General features: G+C 65.6%; 1 protein-coding gene across 2 annotated transcripts in view; it reads left to right on the top strand.

Moving 5' to 3' along the window:
- Positions 1-1,631: 1,631 nt before the first annotated feature.
- VAV2 (vav guanine nucleotide exchange factor 2) overlaps positions 1,632-20,904 on the top strand; it is a 144,914-nt gene continuing 125,641 nt past the window's right edge. Inside the window, exon 1 of one of the 2 annotated variants that reach the window (XM_044264512.1) lies at positions 1,632-1,932. In XM_044264512.1, the coding sequence (XP_044120447.1) occupies positions 1,729-1,932 (204 nt within the window). In that variant the 5' untranslated portion in view covers positions 1,632-1,728. The remainder of the gene's footprint in view (positions 1,933-20,904) is intronic. The other variant, XM_044264511.1, reaches the window with a different exon arrangement.

Raw genomic sequence — 20,904 nt, 5'->3', positions numbered from 1 at the left:
GGCTGTGACCACTCCTCCCAGGACCTGGGGGTACCCGGGAGTCCAGCTCCTCTCCTGCTTCTCTCCATGGGCTGGACCCTGGACTGCCCCACCCCCAGGCTTCCTCCTCAGTTGGGGAAGGGGCAGGTTTGAGCTCTGCAGAAGGCCTGGGGGATTCTCTCTGTGCTCACAAGGAGATGGGGGCGGCACCCAGCGGAGGAGGGGCTAGGCGCTCTGGGGGCCACAGGTCCAGAACTCAACCACTATTGTCCAGGTGGATGGCCCCACCCCCACCCCAGCATGGCCTAGAGTCTCAGAGGGGGGCTGTGTCTCGCCCGCGGTGGCCCAGCACACCCGTAATGGGAGCCCACAGGTCCCGAGCTGAGCCAGGGTCCACATCACTTCATTGCCAGATTGGCTCTTCATGTCCTTGAAGCGTGCCCCTGTCGCGGGGGAGGCCAATTGCTGAAAACACGGCCCCCACCCCAGGGCGCGGCTCAGGAAGGAGTTCAGGGCGGGGTCAGTGGACCCTGCAGTCAGCCAGTGGCCGGCCAGGACCCAGGGCCTAGGCAGCTCTGGCCTGCTGACCAGCCCTCTCTCTCACTTACTAATCTCGCATATTCCATCTCAGACGCCAGGATTTGCCCTCTGGGCAGCTGCAAGTGGCCAGGCTTCTGGGTCACAAAAGAGGGGAATCCCGGCCTTCGTGCGGAGGTCCGGGGTCTGGGGTGGGTGGGGGGCTGCTTTCGGGTCCCTTGCCAGAGCAGAGGATGGGATGGGGGTCCTGGGAGCACCCCCCGCCTGTGTTATCGAGTTATCCCTCCGGGACGGCTTGATGGACGGAGGGGACGCGGGGACCCTCGGCCCAGTCGGTGCCCCCTCCTGGATCTGTCCTTTCCGAAGGGCCCTGCGGAGGGGCCCAGCGCGACAGGGGCCAGCGCCCGATCGCCGGCGGGCGGAACGCAGGAACAACGCAGCCACCGAGACACGGCCCTCCCTCCCCCCGCGAGGTCGCTCGCCCCGGGCGCGGCGCTCCCCGAAAGTCCCTGCGCCCCGCGGACGGAGTGGGCGGCCCGGGGCGGCGCCGCAGCCCCCGCCCTCCGCAACTTTGGCGGGCGGCGGGGCAGGAAGTGGGGGTGGGGGCGGCGCCAGGCCCGCGCGCCGGCCCCGCCCCCAACCCCGCCCCGCCCCTGGCCGCGCCCCCGCGCCCCCCGCGCCCCCGCAACCCCAGAGCCGCCGAGCGGCGGAGTCCGAGCGCCCGGCGCAGAGCGCGGAGCCCGCGGGCGGGGCGAACAAAGCGGCGGCGGCGAGGGCGGCCCAGGCCCCGGACGCGCCGAGCGAGCGACCCAGCGGCCCTTTGTCTCGGGCGGGGCAGGAGCGGCGGCGGCCGCGGGGCGCCCGGAGCGCAGCATGCGGCGCCCGGAGGGGCGGGTGGCGGGGCGCTGCGGCGGCGGGCGGCGTGGAGCCCGGCCCGGGGCCCGGGGGCGCCCGCGCGTGTGAGGGGGTCCCGCGTGCTGCGCGGCGCCCACCCCGCGGCCGCACGTGGGCGGGAGCGGCGGCCCGCGAGGAGCCGGAGCCGGAGGAAGAGGAGGGGACGCGCGGCGGCGCAGCGGGGACCCCGGGCCGCCCGCGCGAAGCCCCGCCCCGGCCCCCGAGCCCCGCGCGCGCGGGCGGGATGCCCCGCGGCCGCCGCACTTCGGCCCGAGCGCTGCCCTGAGCGGGACCGGCGGAGCGGCCGCCGCGGGCGCCATGGAGCAGTGGCGACAGTGCGGCCGCTGGCTCATCGACTGCAAGGTCCTGCCGCCCAACCACCGGGTCGTGTGGCCCTCGGCCGTGGTGTTCGACCTGGCGCAGGCGCTGCGCGACGGCGTCCTGCTCTGCCAGCTGCTGCACAACCTCTCCCCCGGCTCCATCGACCTCAAGGACATCAACTTCCGGCCGCAGATGTCCCAGGTGAGGGGCGGGGCGCGCGGCGGTCGCGGGGACGGAGGGGCGCGCCCCAGGAGGCGCGAAGTTGACCAAAGTCCCCCCGGCCCGGGGTGCGCCGCCGCCGCCCGTGGGCACCGCCGGGAAGCGGCCCGGGCGGGTGTGCGGCGCCCGGGTGAGGGGGGACCCGCTGCCGCCGCCCCCTCTCCCGTCCCTCCCGCCCCCGGGGAGCCAGCCACTCCTGGGAGCCTCGTTGGGCGTCGTGTCCCCCGGCTTGGTGGCCTGGTGGCGGGACCGTGGGGGACCCGCCGGGGGCGCCCGGGGAGCCGGTGGGGTGCGAAGCCGTCCCCCAAGGGCGGGAGGGAGCGGGAGGGCTTGGCTGACCGCCTCCCCTTGGATAGGGCCTGGCCGCTTGCTGCGAGCGGCAGCAGCCCCCAGGCTTCGGCAGCACCGTCAAGTGTGGCCTTTGTCGTGGCCGGGGCGTGTGGCAGCCGGCGGGCAGGAAAATGTCTGCGCAGCCGGCAGGAGCTGCTTGGCTGCCCCCTTAAAGGGAACTTGGCGAAGACTTGAGCAGAATGAAGCTGGGCCTGGCCCTCCCCCAGTCACACAGCTCGCTCCACCCAGCTCCATGTGAAGGGGTCCTGGGCGCCCAAGGGGGGCCAGCCCAGTCCAGGATCCACCTTCCTCTTAGCCCTGAAGCCCCTTCCTCTGTGGCCCACAGCAAGTCCGCGTGGACAACAGCGATTCCTGTGTGACATCGGAAAACCCGCTAGGGAGAACGGGGATGGAGTGAGTCACGGCTTTTCCAGGCTGGGCTGCACGGCCTCTGCCCTTTGGCTGGGACTGCGTTTCCAAGGAGATGAGGGCATTCCCTCCTGGGGGGGGTGGCTGCTGACAAAGAGGAGCCCTGAGAGGGTGGGGGGCTGCTGTCCCACTCAGCAGTAACAACCCAGGACCCCGGAGGCAGGCGGCCTATTGAGGGAGCCTCTGCGTGCAGGGGTGCGGTCTCAGGGCTCCCCCGACGCCGGCGCTGTCCTTAGGCTCTCTCATGCCAAGGAACCCGGAGTTCCCCGGGCCAGATGTCCTGCTGCATGGTGCTTTCATCAGTCCCTTCCTCCCCTCTGTCCTCTGCTGGGGGTGGGGACGGGGCTGGGCCGGAGAAACTGAGGACAGGAAGGATTGCAGAGGGTAGAGCCGGCCATGGGCGGGAGTGTCTGCCTTTGGCTGTCAACGGCAGGGGCTGCCCAGGCTTGCTGGCTCCTGGCGGGCTTCCTGGCTGGCTGGCACGGAGGCTGGGGCGCGGGACACAGCCTGGGGTGGGCAGGTCCACACAACGGAGGCTGGACCTGGCTGGCCTCTAGGTCCCGGGACTGCCCTTTCCCAGCTGGGGTTTGGGCAGGGCGGGGGAAGTGGGGGCGCCCCGGCTGTGCAGGTGGCTCGGCTCAGCTGCTGTGCTGGAAGTACAGAGACATCCCGGGGTCCCTAGAGCCATCGATGGGGCAGCAGCCCTGACAGCAGCACAGTCCCTTTGAGGCCCCCCCCCCCCGTGTCACAGCCTGGGTGAAGGGTATCAAGGGGGACTCGGTGCTGGGGAGAAGCAGACGGGCGAGCGTCTGTGTGTCTTCGTGGACATGTGCTCACTGAAGTCACATTCTAGGTAGTTGACCACCTTTGGGGCCTCAGTTTCCCCATCTGTTTAATGGGAACAGCAACAGTAAGTGGCTTAATGCTGCCTGCTGAGGGTTCCCCCAGGTTAAGGTGGAACCGTCCTCAGTGCGGCGCAGAGCTGACGTTGGTGATTCTGGGTGGGTCCTCGGACGCTGGCAGGGACCACCGTCTTGGCTGAGGCTGAGGGCTAGTCTCCCTGACCTCAGCCCACCGGTCATCTTGTAGGGGTTAGGGTGGGACACCCCATCTTTGTTTTTCTGTCGCCGTGAGAACCTGTATTCGTTGGGTCTACGCCTTGGCTCCGTCTGTATATTCACAGTTAAGGAAATCATTCTCTTTGGCAGGTCTGGCCGTGCCGGTTTGGGAGAACAGCCCGGGGGCCTTTCTGTGTGGCCGGTCTCTGTGATTCAGGGAGCTTGCCATCCCTAGAGCGGGGGACGAAAGATGTCCTGTTGGTCCCCGATGCTCGGATCCCAAGGACAGTGGGGGCTTCCCTCTCTCACTGGGGAGGGTCCTGGGGAGGCCGCGCCGCTCCTGTTTCGTAGATGAGGCCGCTGACGCTCAGATCCGCCTGTCCAGCCCGGAGGCCTCCATGTTGTCCCCTTATTCCAGAAGCCCGTGCTGGCTTCTCATGGTGACATCCTGTTTTCAGAGGATGGCGTTTGGAATGTCCCTCACTCTGAGCTGAACTCAGCTGGGTTATTGGCCCCAGAGGAGCACAAGAGCGTGTGCACTTACGGGGCATCTGCTGTGTGCAGAGCCGGAGGCTGGGGGGTGTTCGTGCAGAGAGCTGGGAGGCCCCTCCGTCGTGCCCTCCTGGAGCTGGCAGGCTGCGCTTTAATTTTTTTTTTTTTTATTCCAAAATGCCTGGAAGCCACTTTGGGTTTAATTAAGATAATTAGGTATGGCCGCAATCGCTGATCCTAACGAGAGATCCTGTGTGTCTCTCGTTGGCCGTGGACATCCTGAAGTTGCTGACGCCAGCAGAGAGCCCCTGCGCTGTGTCCTCGGTCTGAACCCGGAGGGCACAGAGCGCCCCGGTAGGCCTCCTCCCCGGAGAACAGATTGGGAAGTCTGGCACCCGGGGTCCCCCCAGGATAGCTCCTCTGCCCACGCCCCCCATCCCTGCCTCAGGCCTGTTGCTCTCCTCTTCCGCACCTTTGCCGTCAGCATCCATGGTGAGCTGTGCCCTTGCTGGTCGAACTCCCCCTCTCTTGGCCTGGTTCTTCCTGGAGGAGCTGGTCTAGAGGCCCCTCCTCCAGGAAGCCTCCTCTGATTGCACTCTCCTGGCTCTCGGTGTGGCGAGCCTGGCTGCGGCCCCCTGTGCGCCAGGGGTAGGTTGCTAACCCTGCACTTCGGGTGCTTTTACTCCAGCCAGCACGTGGGGGCCACACTCTTGCTGCCTCCTCTGCAGAGCCCCGCCTGGAGGGGGACTGGGGCGAGCCTTCCTCTAGGATGTCATCTCGGGGGCTTCCGAGGCAGGCTTTGTGCTTGGCGAGGGGCTGGGGCCGCGTGGCCGGGGTCCTGCTCTCATGACGCTTCTGGAGGAGCGAGGGTGTGGTGCTGTCGCCCCGACGCCGGGCTGCAGGCGGCCGCAGGTGTTCGGGGCTCCTGAGGGCAGGCTGCCGGGGCCTGGGCCCTGAGGCCGAGCCGTGCGACACCAGGGCAGAGCGCAGCACCGAGGAGCCCTCGCTTCTGTGGAAACAGGAAGCCTCTTGTCCTTTTCCAAATTTTGGAAAATATCTTAGACTTTCAGAAGAGCTCCGTGTGGCTCGCCCCAGTGGAGGTGAGGGGGAGATTTGGGGCCCCCACGCTGAACGTTTCAGTGCGTCGCCCGCAAAACAAGGGCCTTGTTCTCGGGGAGCGCAGCTCAGCCTCTCAGCCCCGTCTCAGGCGTGACCCACTCATGTGTCCCCTGGAAGTGCTGGTTCAGCAGAAGGGGAACCGCAGGGGAGCTGTCTGCGGTCCTCCTCAGCCCCTCGGTCCGGGGCAGCTCCGCAGCCTTCCCTCGGTGCCCATGACCTTGACACCCTGCGGGTTCCAGGCACCCTTTGTGGCAGAGCATCCCACCGCTGGGTCCACACCCCGTGTCGGGTGTGCGCCTGCCGGGGGGGACCAGCGACGGTGCCTCGGCTCCGGCTCCTGGCCTGCAGGTGGCACGTGCAGCCTTGTCCCAGGCGGTGTCTGTCTGCCTGTCCACTCCGTGCCGTTGCTCTGTCCCCTGTTGTTCAGGGCTCTTCTCTTGAAGGGATTTCAGACAAAGCGCACCTCCAGTTTTTCCTCGTCCTCTCTTCCTGCCAGTTTGCGTTATGATTTCCTGTTTTATTCCGCGGGTTATAATCTGTTACTGTCGTTTATTTCCACGCCCACGTTTGACCCGGGAACTGCTTCAAGGCAGCTGCTATGCATTTTAAGGTGTTCCCAGCAGTTCTTCCCCTTCCCTTCCCTTCCCTTCCTTCCTCTTTCTTTCCTTCTTTCCTCCCTCCCTCCCTTCCTTTTTCCTTTTTTCCTTCCCTCTTTCTTTCTTCTCCTCTTTTTTCCTAGATTTTATTTATTTATTTGAGAGAGGGAGAGAGAGAGGAGGAGCAGCAGAGGGAGACAAGCAGACTTCCTTGCTGGGCACAGAGCCCGGCTCTGGGCTCAATCTTACGACCCTGATTTCACGACCTGAGCTGAAATCAGGAGTCGTCGGATGCTTAACCGACTGAGCCACCCAGGCGCCCCGTGTTCTCAGCCACTTTCTGGAGCAAGATGGCTTTTTGCATTCTTCTCTGTCCCAGCTCAGGAGTCAGCCCTTTCTCTGAGGAGCTCTGGTTCCCTCGTGGGGATGGGTGTTTAGAAGCCAAGATCTGGGTGCTGGTGTGCACAGCGCTGCGGGCTGTCCCTGCTCCCCGCGGCCCTCGCGGTGGGAGCTGGTGCTGTGTCTGTGTGTGTGTGTGTGTGTGCGCACGTGCGCAGGTGTAGATGGGTGTGCTGTGTGCACGTTTCTCTTTGTTTTCTGTCTGTATCACGGCTGCCAAATAGAAACACGTGAATTCTTTCCATATTGCAAAATCTCTGGTGACCCGGTTAAAAAGGTAAAAAGAAATGCATGATGTTAATTTTAATAACACAATTTAACGAACCCTTGCCTTCTCAGCAGGGTGATATGGCCTCCAGTGTGGCGGAAATCAATTCTTTGGGGGTGAGGAAATCATGTTATTTTTACGTACAGAGGTCAGATGTACCCAGAGTATAAAACAGACACACGGTACCTCTGTGGCATTGCGGCATCGTATGGGGGGTCGGCCATGAAAAGTGCTCAGAAAGGCTTCTTAGGGGTGAAAGTGGAGAAATGTGGACTTCCCTGACCGTGGCTTTCGCATGTGGCAGGGATTAAGGCTCTGAGTGGGCCACCCGGGGCCTGGGCTGGTGGCCGAGGCCAGTGTGCTGGGGTCTCATCTTTGGCGCTGGCCTGACCGGCTGCGAGGGACCCCGGGCTGTGTGTGGGGGGTCCTGAAGCTTGCGTGTGGGTTCGTCAGGCAGAGCCCGTGGGCATCAGCAGCCCACGTCATGGGAGGGCACCGCCTGGCCGTGGTGGTTGGTGGATTGTTTGTGGCTTTGGTGTCGCTGGGCTGGGCTGGAGCCTGGAAGCGTGCTCTGCATTTGGTGGGGAGGCCATCTGGGCCCTGGATGTGGTGTCCCTGTGCAGAGAATGGGGGCTCCGCTGAGCCCGGGGTCATGTGTGCAGCAGCCTTGCTGGAGGCCTGATGAGCCTGTGTAGCCATGGGGAGCCCTAACCCGTGCCTCATTCATTCAGGCTCTTTCTTGCACAAGGTAGGGTGGCCAGGGGTGTCCCCACCCTGGAGAGGGACTCTAGCATCTTTCCCAGAATTGCGGTGGGTCCTGCTCTGGGTAGTCGGCAGCATCACATCCTCCAGCCTCTTCCTCCTGGCCTCATGTCCAGGCCACGTCTGTGTCCCCGGCTTCGTGGCTTCTAGGTGTGGGATATCTGGGACAGACAGCGCTTGCAGGGCCGGGGTGGCAGGGCCCTGGTTTAGGCAGAGACCCAGACCCGAGTCTGGCCGCTTTGCCGGGTGGGCCTCCGTCCTGACTGCCCCTTGACTCTGTCCCTGTGTCCTGCGGCGCCCCTGTCTCCTGCTCCCGGAGCAGAGGCCGGCACTGGTCTTGTGTCGAGGACCAGACTGTAAATATCTGGGCCTCGTGGGCCAGACAGGCTCTGTCGTAACCATTCAGCTCTGCCCTCCTGGTGCGAAGGCAGTCGGGCTGATCTGGAGACGAGGAAGTGGGGTGGGGGGCCAGCAGACTTTACGGAGAATGAAATTTGAATTTCCTATCATTTTCATGTGTCACGAAATATATTCTTTTGATTTTTTTCCTTTGACTATTTAAAAACGTAGAAACCTTCCTTAGCTGGTGGCCTCTACAAACCGGAGGGTGGGCTTGCCTGCGGGGCTCAGGGCCTGTCCTGGGGCCTGTGAAGGAGCCCTGGTCCCTGGTCCCCGCCCTCCCAGAGTCTGCTGTCACATCTCCATTTGTATCCAGGGCCCTTGGACGTCCTTGGCAAGGATAAAGCTCTCTCCACCTGCGCCAGAAGTTGGCCTAAGTTGGGCTAAGAAGTTGGGCTAAGCGCTGGGGGCCGGGACCTCATCTCCTCCGTGGAGGGCTTGTGATGGGGCTCGGTCCTCAGCCCCATCTCACAGGAGAGGCAGCAGGGGCCACTGGGGCTGAGTCCCCCAGTGTCTGGAATGGCGCGGACATTTGCTGGCCTCTGGAGGGGCAGTGGGGGGGTCCATGGCCATCGGCCCCTGGGCTGCGGTGGGGGTCTTTGTGGCACAGGGTCGTGGGCCGGGCTGAGCCCTGGTCTCCTCGTCTGCACGGGGATGCCCGTGGCCACCTTGCAGGCTGCTGGGAGGATTTGGTGGGAAAATGTGGGCCCGGCACTGTCCCTGCCTCACATCTGGCCCCATAAGTCTCCCTCCCCAGGCCCAGGTGGCCGGCGTGGTCCTGCTGGCTGGCCCAGCCTCCTTCCCTGGCCAGTGGGCCCCCCCTCACCTCTGGCTGCCCAGCTGCAGCAGAGCCTCACGGAGGTTCAGAGAGGGTGGGCGGCCAGCGCCTGGATTGGACCCTCCCTCCTGCCCTGCCTCCGAGCCCTCCCGCCCCTCACTTACCCTCCAGCCCCGGCTGGGTGACGCCCAGACAGATGGAGGATCCTTGGCCAAGGAGACGGGGCCCAGGACCGGATGGCAGCCCTGCCCCTCCGTCTGCCGGCGACCTTGGGTGCCTGCTGGAAGGGTCTCAGCCCCTTTCTCTGCTGGTTCCGTCCCAGGAGCTCCAGTGCTGGACGGTGCAGGAGGTGGGGACAGACGCGTGATTTGCTGTCCTCTCTGAGGGCTGTGTTGGTTCTTATCAGAGACAGATGCTTGGATCCTGGAGGGAAGGGACTGTGCAGGGCTTCATGGAGGAGGTGGCCCTTGAGATGGCCTTGGAAACTGGATGCCTTTGGGTAACTGAAGGGTGGAGATGGGTGGTTGCTGCAGAGATATGCCCCCCAGGTCTTCTAGATCATAGCTGCCGGCTGTGCCCTGTGCTGGGAGGCTTGGGTCCCTGGCTGCCCAGCCAGCACGCCCCCGCGTCAGGACACTCAGTGTGACACCGGGTTGGGCACTTCACGGAGAGGCCGAGGCGGCTGCCTGAGGTCCCACGGCCACGTGGAGGTTGAGGCCTCTTGCCAACCCACCGCCGTCCCCTTCGCCTGCTGCCGGTCGCTGGGAGGGAACGCTCTGTGTCGACTGCGTGTTCGCGCTCACTTGCCCGTGGGCGTTGGGCGAGAGCGGCAGAGACCCCCGACTTTGTGTCCCTGACCGTCTGGGAGGGGTCCTGGAGAAACAACATGGTGCTTCCCGATGCGGAGGAATCGAGCAGGCCTGCCAGCGGAGGCTTCCTGGGGAGGTGACAGGGCTCTCAACGTACCGGGGGAGGCCTGGTGCCCGGAGCGGATGCTCCAGCCGCTGCCCACCGCCTGCGCCGCGGGGCTCGGGGACCCCCCCCCCAGCTGCGTGGGACGAGCCTCTGTCCCCTGCCCCGACAAGGCCTGCCCTGCTCAGGCCAGGGCGAGCCTGGGGGCAGCCGGAGGAGCCCCGAGCCTCTGGGCTTCATCCTGTAGCTGTTCCACTGTTTCGGTTTCTGAATCCAGAAGATAAACAGGAACAAACGCGTGACTGCGAGGCGGCGGGGCTGGGCTTGAACTGCCCCGGGACTCCGGGGTGGGGGCACCTCCCTGTTCCGTGGGCTTCATGTGCCCGTCTCTGTAGAGGTCATAGAAGGGCTTCAGCACCCCTGCGTGTCTGCCCCGCGTCACCTTCACCTTGAGCTTGGGAACGCTTTTGGAGGTTTGCCGTGTTTTGGGCTTTGGGCCTCACAGGAGCCGCGTCCGTGGTCCCGTGCGGGGGCTGCCGCCTGTCCTCCAGTTTGTCCGCTGGGCTCTTCAGCCTCCAGGTCTTTACAGGAGTGGGGGGGTCCGCCCCCTGCCCCCCCCCCCCAGCCCATGCCGCCGTCTGTGCGGGGAGGGGCGCCTGCCGGTCTCCTGCTGTCTGCCCCGAAGCATGCGAGGTCCCGCCGTGGCCTGACAGGTGCGTCTCAGACGCGTGGAAGGTGGGCGGGCGGGTGCCAGAGGGCGTCCCTGTGTAGGTGGGCAGTTGGGGTTCCGGGCGTCCGCTTGCTCCTGTGCTGCCCCCGTGCCCCAGCCCTGCTCTGCCTGGCTTCCTCCCTGAGCACCCCTTCCTTTCCTGGGGACACACGTTGCACCGACATTCACTTGATTATCATAGCTGTGTCCTAGACACAGGATGTTGCCGGGGGCGGTGGTGTGGCCCCATGGCCCCAGGAGGGGGGCCTCTGCAGAGGTGCACGGGCGAAGCCACCTGCCAGCGTCCCCCCAGCTCAGAGGTGCGGGGCCCCACCGGCCCTGGCCTTTCCCACGCCAGAGCTCCGAAGCCCCCGTCTGGCCTCTCTGGCTTGGCTTCCCCGTGGGGGCCGGCTGTGGTTCGTGGCACGGCTTCTGTGAGCGTTGGCCTCTGGGGATGGCGGGCTGTGTGCTGGGAGGCCTCCGTGTTGCCCCAGGAACGGGGAGGTGCCCTGGTGACAGTGGTCACGGCTGGAGCAGGGACCATCCCAGCTTTTAACTGTAAGCAGGTGTCTGGTTCCTGGGGGCGTCGCCACATGTCCCGGGCACACAGGACACCTCAGGAAGCTTTCGTCTGTTCACATCCCGTGTCGGGCCCCTGGGGTGGCAGAAGGTTCTGGTCCCGGTGCTCATGGCAGCCACATCCTGACACCCTCCCTCCCCGCCTTGCCCTCAGCTCCTGCCACTCTTTTTTTTTTTTTTTTAAAGATTTTATTTATTTATTTGTCAGAGAGAGAGGGTGAGAGAGCGAGCACAGGCAGACAGAGAGGCAGGCAGAGGCAGAGGGAGAAGCAGGCTCCCTGCCGAGCAAGGAGCCCGATGTGGGACTCGATCCCAGGACGCTGGGATCATGACCTGAGCCGAAGGCAGCTGCTTAACCAACTGAGCCACCCAGGCGTCCCAGCTCCTGCCACTCTTAATTTGTCCCTCCACGCCCGGGATGGGGGACTGGGCTCCACCCCCCGGCCCCCGGCTCATCTGGCTGCGGGGACAGGAGCGAACGTCACGGACGGTCCTTTCAGGGAGGGACGAGACCACTGCGATCCGAGCTGTTTTCCTCCGTGGATGACGGGCTTCGCGTGGGAACTGACTCTGAACCTTCCGTCTCATTGGTTTTTAGCCCAGAGCTCAACGGAAGCAGGCTTGCGCCCGGGCAGTGGGGTGTGACCGGGCTCCTGGGGGCCTGCCCCAGGGCTGCTCCCCCGGGCCTCCGTGCTCCTGGCTGCACAGGGGGCCGGGCTCCCCGCCCCCCGAGGTGTCCGGGCACAGTCGGGGTGGCGAGGGCTCGGGGCTGGGGTCCTGGCTTCCCTGCTGACCACGGTGGGCCCTCGCGCTGCACTGTTGTGGGGTCTCAGTTTCCCCCTCTGTAGGATGGGTATGAAAACTGGCATCCTTCTCAGTGGATGAACAGGCAAAGGCAAACAGTGTGGCTGAGCCTCAGAGACATCGTGCTGGGGAGGGAAGCCGGACTGGAGAGCGCGAGGGCCGGGGAGGCTGGCGTGATTCCCTGCTCGCGCGTGTCAGGCACAGGTGGAAGCTGGGCTGGGGAGAGGGCACCCGGGCTGGCTGCACCGGGCTGGTGTGGCCTTGTGTTTGGGGCCACAAGGCTCTGGATCCAGATCGTGGCACTGGTGGCACATCACGGCGAAGGAACAGAGTCGCTGACCGTAGATTTCATTACGTGTCTTTGACCCAGAAAAGTAGCATCTCCTTGTGGGGCTGGGAGGAGTCCGTGGCAGGTGAGTGCATGCCCTGGGGACGTGGCCTGGAGCCTGTGCTGGCCGTGGTGGGGACCCGCAGGGCCACCGTGTGACTCTCGAGGGCCATGCACGCCTTTGCCCGTGGCCTCCCCCTTTCTCAAGAGACGTTAAAAGTCCTGCGTTTATGACTGGGTTGACGTCAAGGTCAGGATACTAATAGCATATATTTGAATATCGTCTTTGAGCTCGCACACATTTGGGCCCCTGAAAGGCCCTGCTGGGCCTGGAGGGTGAGTCAACCCCATGTGGCCTCCCACGTGGCCCGTTTCTCGGGCCCCTTCTTGGGTGGGTGCACCCCTGGGTACGCGCTGCTCCAGGACGCAGGGCACTGGGGCGGGCATGCCCCGAGGTGCCTTCCCCCTCCAGGAGTGAGGAGTCAGGGAACGGCTGCCTCTGCTCCAGGCTCTGACAGTCCGTGAAACAGGGTGGCCGGGAGAGCTGGGGCCAAGACACATGGGTCCAGGGAGCCCGTGAGGCATCGGGCGTCGGTTGTCCCCCCGTAGCGTGGGACTGTCCTTTCTCGGTGCCTCCGTGGGTGGATGGGAGCAGGGCTCGTGGGGCACCCAGAGTCTCCCCTCGAACGAGAAGGGGTCCCGCGGCCCGGGTGTCAGGAGGCGGTGGGGGTCTGCGCGCGTGTCCTCTCTCGCGGGAAGCCGGCCCGCGCCTGCTGCGGGAGTCTGTGCTCTGGCTCACACGTCGCGTGCCTGCCGCCACCCGGCAAAGGCAGGAGAGCAGCGATGGCCGCGGTGGTGTCCGGGAGCCACGCAGAGGAGGCCTCGGCGTTCAGTCGGGATGTGGATCTTCTCCGTGTCTCTGGGAGAGCCGGTTTCCCCACGTCCGCGGCCGCGCTCCCGCAGCCTCCCTGCCGCCCCTCCCGTGGGTCTTCCCTCCGGCCTGGGGCTCCTGCCAGTCTCCCCCACGGGGGCCACGGGGGCCGACGCGGTGTCTGGGAGTGAATGCCGGAGCCGGCGAGTCCAGGCTGTGAACCCCGCTGTCCGCAGGCGGCGGGTGCGCACCTGCTCCGGCCCCGCAGGGGCTTCGGAAGCCCAGCCGCATTTCTGGGGCTCGTTTCTGGAGTTAGGTGCGAGTGTGAACGATTCCGAGGGGACGCTGGGGTCAGGAGGCCAGGTGCGGTCCGCTGTCTGGGCTGGCTGTCCGGCCAGAGGCTCCCGTCTCGTGCCTGTCCGCAGTCCAGACAAGTCTGGGCGATGCCCTCTGCCCCCTGTTTTGGGGCTGGCATCCACGCTCCTGCGGTGGCGGAGGGCTCCGGGCTTTGCCTGTGGAACTCTGCCCACCCTGTCTCCTTGTGGGAGCCCTGGCTGCCCCCTGGCCGGCTGCTGCCGTTCATGCCAGGGACCACACTGTGGACCAGCACGGGGGTCCCCGGGTCCCCGTCCCACGCCCTCCCTCCTGCCTGAGCCTCCAGCTGGTGGAGCTTGTGCCCTGCATGGTGGGACAAGCCCCGGCCTGGGCACCCAGCGGAGCAGCTCCGGTACTCAGCCTTTCTGTTGCTTTGCCCTGCGGTGGCCCCGGGGACGTGCAGGCCGGTGCCGGGACCCCGCCTGCCTCTGGGTGGTGGGCGGGGGATCCAGCCGGCGTTCCCTGGGCGTGACGTGTCACCTGCTGTGCTGTGCCCGGTCTGGGCCGCTCCCGGGCTGCCCGTGGCGCGTGGGTGGTGGTAGTCCGTCGCAGGACTGAGGTGCTTGGTGGTCACGGACCTGGCCCCGGCGGAGGACGGCCCGGAGGGCGGAGGCCATCGGCGGCCGGGAGAGCCTCCGAGGCTGAGGCTCAGGGAGCGCGGGAGCTGGTCCGAGTTCGCAGGGAGGGGATGGACGCGGGACTCAGACCCGTGGCCACCCGCCCACCTGCGCCCGGCACCCTATCCCACGTGGCGCCCTGGGGCTCCTGAGTTGTGTGAGCGGGGTGTGTGTGGGGGGGAGGGCCGTCGACGCCGTCCCTCGGCAGCTGCTGTGCCGCACGCCGGTGTCTTTTTCTCTCTTAACTCGTGTGTGTCGTGAATTTTTTTTGTTTGTCAAAAAAAGAGAAGAGAGAATGTTCGCGTACCACTACCTCCTCATGCAAATAAAGCTTGGGGGAAATCGGCCTGCCGTCGCTCGGGGCGTATCTTGTGGTAATTCAGCTGCTTAAATGGAGCATCTGTTCGCCGGCCGGGCTGCCGGGCAGCAGAGCTGGGGCTGGCAGGACAGTCGGGGCAGCGGGCCGTCCGCTGCGCGGGGCTCGGGACCAGCCGCGCCCACCCCCTGCCCCGCACATGGAGGGGCGCTTGGCCTTGAGGACCCCGTGCCGGCGACGGTGCAGGCCGGAGCCTTTGTCCCTGCCCTGCTGGGTCCGAGGGCGGCTGCTGGTGTGCGTGGCTCAGGGGAGAAGCCCGTGTCTTTGCAGCCTGCGTGGGCCTAGGGGACCCTTATCCACGGGCCGCCCTGGCTGTGTTTCCTCCTTCAGCGGAAGAAGGGCCATCATGGCAGCATCGGGAACCGGGCTGGGCCCGGGACCTGTCCCACCGCTGACGTGGCCACGTGCGCCCCTGGACACGCTTCTCAGTGACCCCTCCCCTGCCCCCGCCCGCACCCCAGTGGGCTCACCTGTGAGACGTGCTGCCGTGTGCGCAGGCAAGGTCCCCAGAGGCCCGGGAGCCTGGGGGTCGGCCCCTCCTGTGGTTTGGACACTGCTGCTTCCTGTGACAGGAGCTTTGGGGACCCACGGGCACTGGTTTCCATACGGGTCCCTGTGGGATGTAATAGGGCTCCAGGCCTCTCTGGGAGGGGTGGTGGTCTTCCCGGCAACCGGATTCTGGGGGTGGCGGCTTCCTGCCCGGCTGCCTGTCGGGCCTCCTCTTCCCAGGCCTTTCCCTGGGGCTCTTCCTACAGGCCCCGCAGCTCACCGGGAACATTTACGAGCACCTGTTACCTGTGATCCTTTGGCCCTCAGGGCGAGTGAAAGATGAGGGAGGCCCGGCAGGTCCTTCCAGGAGCTCAGACTCTGGGGGGCCGCCAAGGGGAGCCGCGGTCAGCTCTGGGGGAGGTTGGAGGAGCTCGGAGCCACGGCCTTCCAGGCTGTAGGCAGGACAGTGGGTGGGCAAGAGGCTTCACCTGGGGTGCAGAAGGGGGCCAGAGACAGTATGATGTCCTGGGTTTGGCTCTAGAAGGTTCTGCTTGGCCGCAGCGCTGGGACGGGATCGGAGGCCACAGTCAGCAGTCCGGGAGCCTGAGGCTGGGGAGGACACGGATGTGGTCACCCCAGCAGGAAAACTGTTTAGGCCCGCGCCTGGAGAAGGGAGAGAAGCTCCGGGCTCTGGGGTGCTGGGGGAGTCAGGGGCCGGGCCGGTGGCGGCCCGGATGTGGGATGATGAGGAGGGTGCCCTGATGTTGGGCTCGGACAGTGGGGGAGCTGGTGGGGCTTGTCCAGATTCGCCCCTGGGGCTCAAGGTCTGCTGTTGGCCAGCGGCCCGGGAAGGCCCAGCTCCCCCAGCGGTCTGTCTGGAATCTGCCCTGACCGGGGGTTGGGGGACGTTTCAGCCCCGCCCCGTTCTCCGTCTGGCTCTGGATTTCCTGCTTTTTTTCCGGTCTCTGTGTGGCTGACCATGTCAGTGTCCAGGCTGGACTGGGGGTTGAGGGGCTGGCCCTGGCCTTGGTGGGATAAACTCTGCAGGCCTCTAAGGGGCCAGGGCCCCCGGCCAGGGTGACGGACACCTCCCCCTAGCATGGGGCTCCATTCCAGACTCTCCCTGAGCACGACCTTCTCAATCACTAAGGGTTTTGCCTCCGTAAGCGCACGGTTTATTCGGGTTGTAAACAGGTGTCCTCATTTCTCAGAAGCACGCGGCCGGCGCGGCCGAATCCGGCTCCCTGGGGAAGTGCGGGTCCCCGGGTTCATCTCCGGGGTCCTGGATTCATCTCCAGGTAACACGAGGGCCTTTGCAGACCCAGCAAGACTGCCGCAAAACCCTAAATAGTCGCGTGGGTTATTTTTAAGTGATTTTTGCTTGTGGAAAGAGTGGTTTTTCTTAAAAAGGGCTCTGCTTCGATCGATTTCTCTGAGACCGCTTTATTGCTATCGATTCAGTAAGGCTTTAATCAGGAAACAACGCTGCAGCGGGTTCCGGGGAGGGTCACTCGCCGGCCTCGTCACTGTCTCAGCCAGGAGTGTTTGCCGCGACCCCGGGGGCCGCACGTGAGCCAGCTGCCCGGTGCCTCGTTCTCAAGGCCCGAGCTCGGGTGGGGCGGACCCCGAGACTGAGCCCTGGGCTGTCAGAGCACGGGGCACCCTTGGTGGACAGTGCATTGGTGTCAGAGACCCGGGATGCCCCTTACCCTGTCCTCCGCTTCCGAGAGCCACCAGGGCCTGTGTTGGAGGCGGTGCCTAGCAGGGAGGAGAAAGGGGACCGTGATTGTGTGCCGTGTCCCTTGAGGGGGATCTGGGCTCTGCCTTCTGCTCCAGGACTCTGGAGGGTCATGGCCTGTCCCTGTGTGGTCCCTGCTTTCCGCAGGCCCTGGTGTGGATGGGACCAGAGACACGTGGGTACAGAGTGAAGGTTCGCTGGTCTGTTTGCGGCCCGGAGGACGCTGTGCGCATGGCTGGTGTCGTGGGCGTCCCCGCGGAGCTGGGGCCGTCACCCTCCTCTCCGCCCGGGAGCCTGATTTGTCACTGCCACGCCTGTCCCCTGAGGCTTTCCGCTATTTCACGTGGGCCGAGTGGAGACCTTCACCGTGTCCCGACCGCTGTGAAATCAGCGTGGGCCTCGGGGCCTCACAGGGACAGGTGCGTCAGACCCTGGGGCCCAGGAAGGACCTCAGGTGCCGGGAAGCACGGGGAACACCTGGCCGGTGGGTTCAGCCTGCGCCGTGACCTTGAGGCCGGCAGGGCGTGTTTAGTAAACCAGGAATGGAAGGGGAGACCCCCCCGAAAAATCAGAAACGACGATTTCTAGAAAACAGTTCAAGGAATTAACTGACCAGCAGCACTCATCCCAGACCGGCCTCTCCGTTTCCTCCTTGTTGGGAAACTCATCCCTGAGATGGTGGGGTTTCTGGTTCCCGGGAGCCTTGCAGGGTCGGGGCCGAGACCTCTCCTGCCAGTGCCTGGAGAGATGAGAGGTGGGGTGTGGGTGGGCGTCCCCGGCCACCCCAGCCTGCGGCCCCCCAACCTGTGGCCCCCCGGGCAGCCCAGGCACCCCGGGGGGGTGGTGACTGTGGGGGACAGAGCTGCTCTGCACCCAGCCCCTGGGCCCTGGTCGGTTCCTTGCTCTTCAGTGCTCTCTCTGTGCCCACCCATGAGTTTTGGAGCCTCTGCTCCTGTGTAGACCCCCCTCCCGCCCCCTCCGCCCCCCCCCCCCAGCAGTGAATGTGGTTTCCGTGTCCTGAGTGTGGGGCCTGGGGACGGGGCGGGGGCACTCGCTGTCTTGGTGCTTTCCATCCCAAGGTAGTCGGAGGTCTGGCCAGAGGGGAGAGGGCGTTCCAGACTGTGGGGCCCTAGACCCTCGCCCTCTTCCTCCCAGGTTCTCACCGGAGGGAGCTGGACTGTCCACGAGAGCCCCCATTCCTCCTGTGCTGCCCTTGGCCTTTCAGGCACAGACAGACCTTTAGCCCTCTGTGGAGGGTTCCCGATTTGGTCCTGGGCCCGGCCTGACTGAAGAGCGGCCCTGGGAAGGTCAGGGAGGGTCCCTGCATGCGGCTGCTCCGCGGCTGTGTGTATCAGTGATGTCTGCCGGGGCGTGGGCGATGGAGCGGAACCCTCTGCTTACGTGCCTTTCCTGGAGCAAGCATCTGCGGTCAGCCTTGGAACGGCCCCGGGGTGCCCAGCCGTGTGACTGCCCTCTTCTCCGAGCACCTGCTGCTTCCCCCTTCTTGGGCTCCTCCAGGGTGGCTGGGCTCAAGCACCTCCCCATGACCTCCCCTGCCTGGTGCTCCCCGCTCTCAGCTGGTATTGGCCCTGGGGGCTTTTCACACTCTGGCCTGGCAAGGTCGGGGCTTGGCTCAGTGCAGCCATGGGGGAGCTGCCACTAGCCTCCCTCGCCCTGGATCTGACACTCCTCTCTGGGTCCAGGACCCCTTTTTCAGAGTCCGGGACCCTGAATCTGGACCCCGTCTCTCTGACCAGAGATGCCTTCTTCCTGGTCCCGGACTCCTTTACTGAACGGAGGGTGTTCTAGTCGGGTGACGAAGCGCCACGGGCCTGGGCTGGCAGAAGGTCCCACGGAGTAAGCATCTGGAGAGAGGAAAGTGCCTCGCCCTGACCGAGGAGCACCTCCCTGTTCTGTGACTGTTGGTGTCAGCCGCCTCCTCGAGAGGAGGAAAGCGAGGGCACTTAGCTTCCCCTTTCCTCTCCGGTCCCTGCTTGGTTTCCTGGCTCGAGGAAGCAGTTGGCAGTGCCAGTACTTGGGAGACAGGATTCGGGGTGAAGCTCCCTGAGCCAGCCTCCCGGGTGAGCAGCTGCCCGCCCCGAGCCCCTGGGCCACCAGCCTTGGATCAGTGGTGGAGGCCTCTCCAGGGACCCGGGGAGGCGGGGAAGGACGGCTCAGTCTCTCGTGGTTAGCGTTTTAGTGGCCGGATGATGAAATCCCCCACAGGCCAGAACTTTCTGGGCCTGGGAGGGGCAGCTCTGACGTCCCTGAGCTCCAGCGACAGGGTGTGTGGGAGCAGACCCCGTCTCCCTGGGGCGGCTGGGTTTATGATTCTTCCCTGTGACCCTGCAGCCACGAGCGGCATTTCCTGGGAAGGACGGGCCTCTGGGTGTCAGCCGGGCCCTGCCCCCTCGAAGGCATCCGGGCACAGTCCCTCCCAGTCGGCGTCCGGGGCCCCCGGCGTCCTGCGGCTCGAGACCCCACACGCCCGTGTCTGCCTGCATCGTGCCTTCTCTGCCCTGTGTGTCTCCATCAGCCTCTGACCGCCGGGGCTTGCCTCCGGGTCCCCGTGCTCTGGGCCGCCCCGGGCCACCCGGTGGCTCTGCAGCTGGCGGGCCGCGCGGCCCTCCCCACCCCTGCGCCGCTCGGCTGCACTCTCACTTCCCTCGGCCGCCCCCCTGCTCTCAAAAATAACAGCCGGGCGGGCGGCGCCTCGCAGGCCCAGCCCAGGAGCCCAGCTCGAACCGTCTCTCCCCATGGGGGTGGGCTTGGGGTATGTGCCTTCGGGGCGCCCTTGTGCCTGGCTCCGCGCGGGGCCTGGCGGCCGTTGGCGTGAGGACGTGGGGGGAGGGAGACGTGAGTGAACACAGGACGGAGGGGACCGTGCCGGGGGCTTCCCGGGGCGCCCGTCCGCCCGACCGCTCTCGCTTGGAGGCCGTCGCTGCCCGGGCTGTGCGGTGGCGACCGTCCGGGACGGGGGCTCCACCAGGAAGCCCCCCGTAGCAGACTTGGAGCCTTGGGCTCGCTTGCAGGAAGGGCCCGTGCGGGGCGGCGTCGTTCGCTGTCGTGTGACGGTGATGGTGGATCTGTGGGAACGTCCCCAAGGCCCAGCGGCCGGGCGTCGCTGGAGTGTGCGGCCCTGGCCCGGGGACAGCCCCAGACGCCCGGCGCGGGGGTCCCACGCAGCCTGCGAGCCAGGGCCAGGGCCCAGAGCTGTGCGCTATTCCCAGCAGTGCTGTTGTGTGACAGTAAAAATACAGGGTCGAGAGCTGGACGGCAGAAAGGCCTCACGTGGTCAGTGGTGCTGTAGGGCTGGAGCGCATGTGGGCTTTCATTTTACTCCAGACTTCCCCCTTACCCAGGAGAAACCGTTCCTATTTTGGGGGAAAAGACCAAGAGCCAAGCTTTGCCCCTGGAGTGCCGTCCCAGGCACCTTTCCTTCCGCTACAGTCAGCCGGCTCTGCGTGCGGGGCCTCAGTTTCCCCGCTGGGTGAGACCGTTGGTGCTGGTTATCCCAGCCCCAAGAGGCTCCTGGGTGCCGTGGGCAGGTGACCGCCAAGTCCGCTGCCTGTCCTCGCCGGGCCCCCGGAGCAAGTGGGGGGATGGGGCGCGGCGGGAGCTTGGCCGCCGAAAGGCCAGGCCGGGCTCAGCTTTCCCGTGTGGGGACAGCTGGGGGTGTGCCCGCCCCTGCCCCCCAGGCCTCCCCTGCAGCCTCCCTCCCCTGCTTGGCTCCCGCCCGACCGGGGGCGGAGGGTGAGTCTGCAGCTGCGAACATTCCTGACCCCGGTTCAGGGGAGAGAGCCCAGCTGCTCCTGGCAGACAATGGAGCCCCTGCTCCCTGCTCCCTGTGCCCCCTCGGGGCTCTGCCCTGGGGCTGGCGCTGCTGGAATTTCCAGAAAGTGCAGCTTCTCCGGTGGAGAAGAGAAGGGAAGTCTGCACTGGCCTCCTGGCTGGTATTAATGCATTCACAAGACACGTGTCTCCCAAAGCCAACCCAGAGGGGAGGCTCTTGAAGAAATCCTAAACATCTTGCCCGATCATTGGAAAAACGGAAAGAAGAGACCATTTAGGGCAGTTCCCGGACTCCCACCCTGGGCAGGCCCATGTCATGGGGACTTTGAGGCCCCCAGGTCCCCCGTCTCCGTCGGAGGCTGGTTTTGCTGCTCCTGAGACAGCGGAGACCCTCCTGTGGGGCCGGGGACAGGGAGGGACTGTTCGGGGCTCCAGATTCGTCAGTGACTCACGTGGCAGGGGTGCGGGAGCGGGTCCTGGTGATCCATCCCGTTTTTATCGTGGTGAAATAAAGAGCCGCAGGTTTACCGTCTTAAGCGTTTTTAAGGGCACGCCCCCCCCATCCGCCTCCAGAATGTGTTCCTCTCGCAGAACTGGGGTGCGCACCCCCTCCACGAACCCCGCGTCCCTCCCTCCAGCCCCGGCGTCCACCGCCCTCTCTGTTCCCGTGAATCTGACTTTTCCGGGGCCTCCTGGGAGCCGGTCCTGCCACGCCGCGTCCTCTCGGGTCTGTT

Source organism: Neovison vison, chromosome 9, assembly GCF_020171115.1.
Source record: "Neovison vison isolate M4711 chromosome 9, ASM_NN_V1, whole genome shotgun sequence".
Classification (NCBI taxonomy): domain Eukaryota; kingdom Metazoa; phylum Chordata; class Mammalia; order Carnivora; family Mustelidae; genus Neogale; species Neogale vison.
The sequence above is the reverse complement of the archived record's forward strand: the minus strand, read 5'-3'. Positions and strand labels throughout refer to the sequence as shown.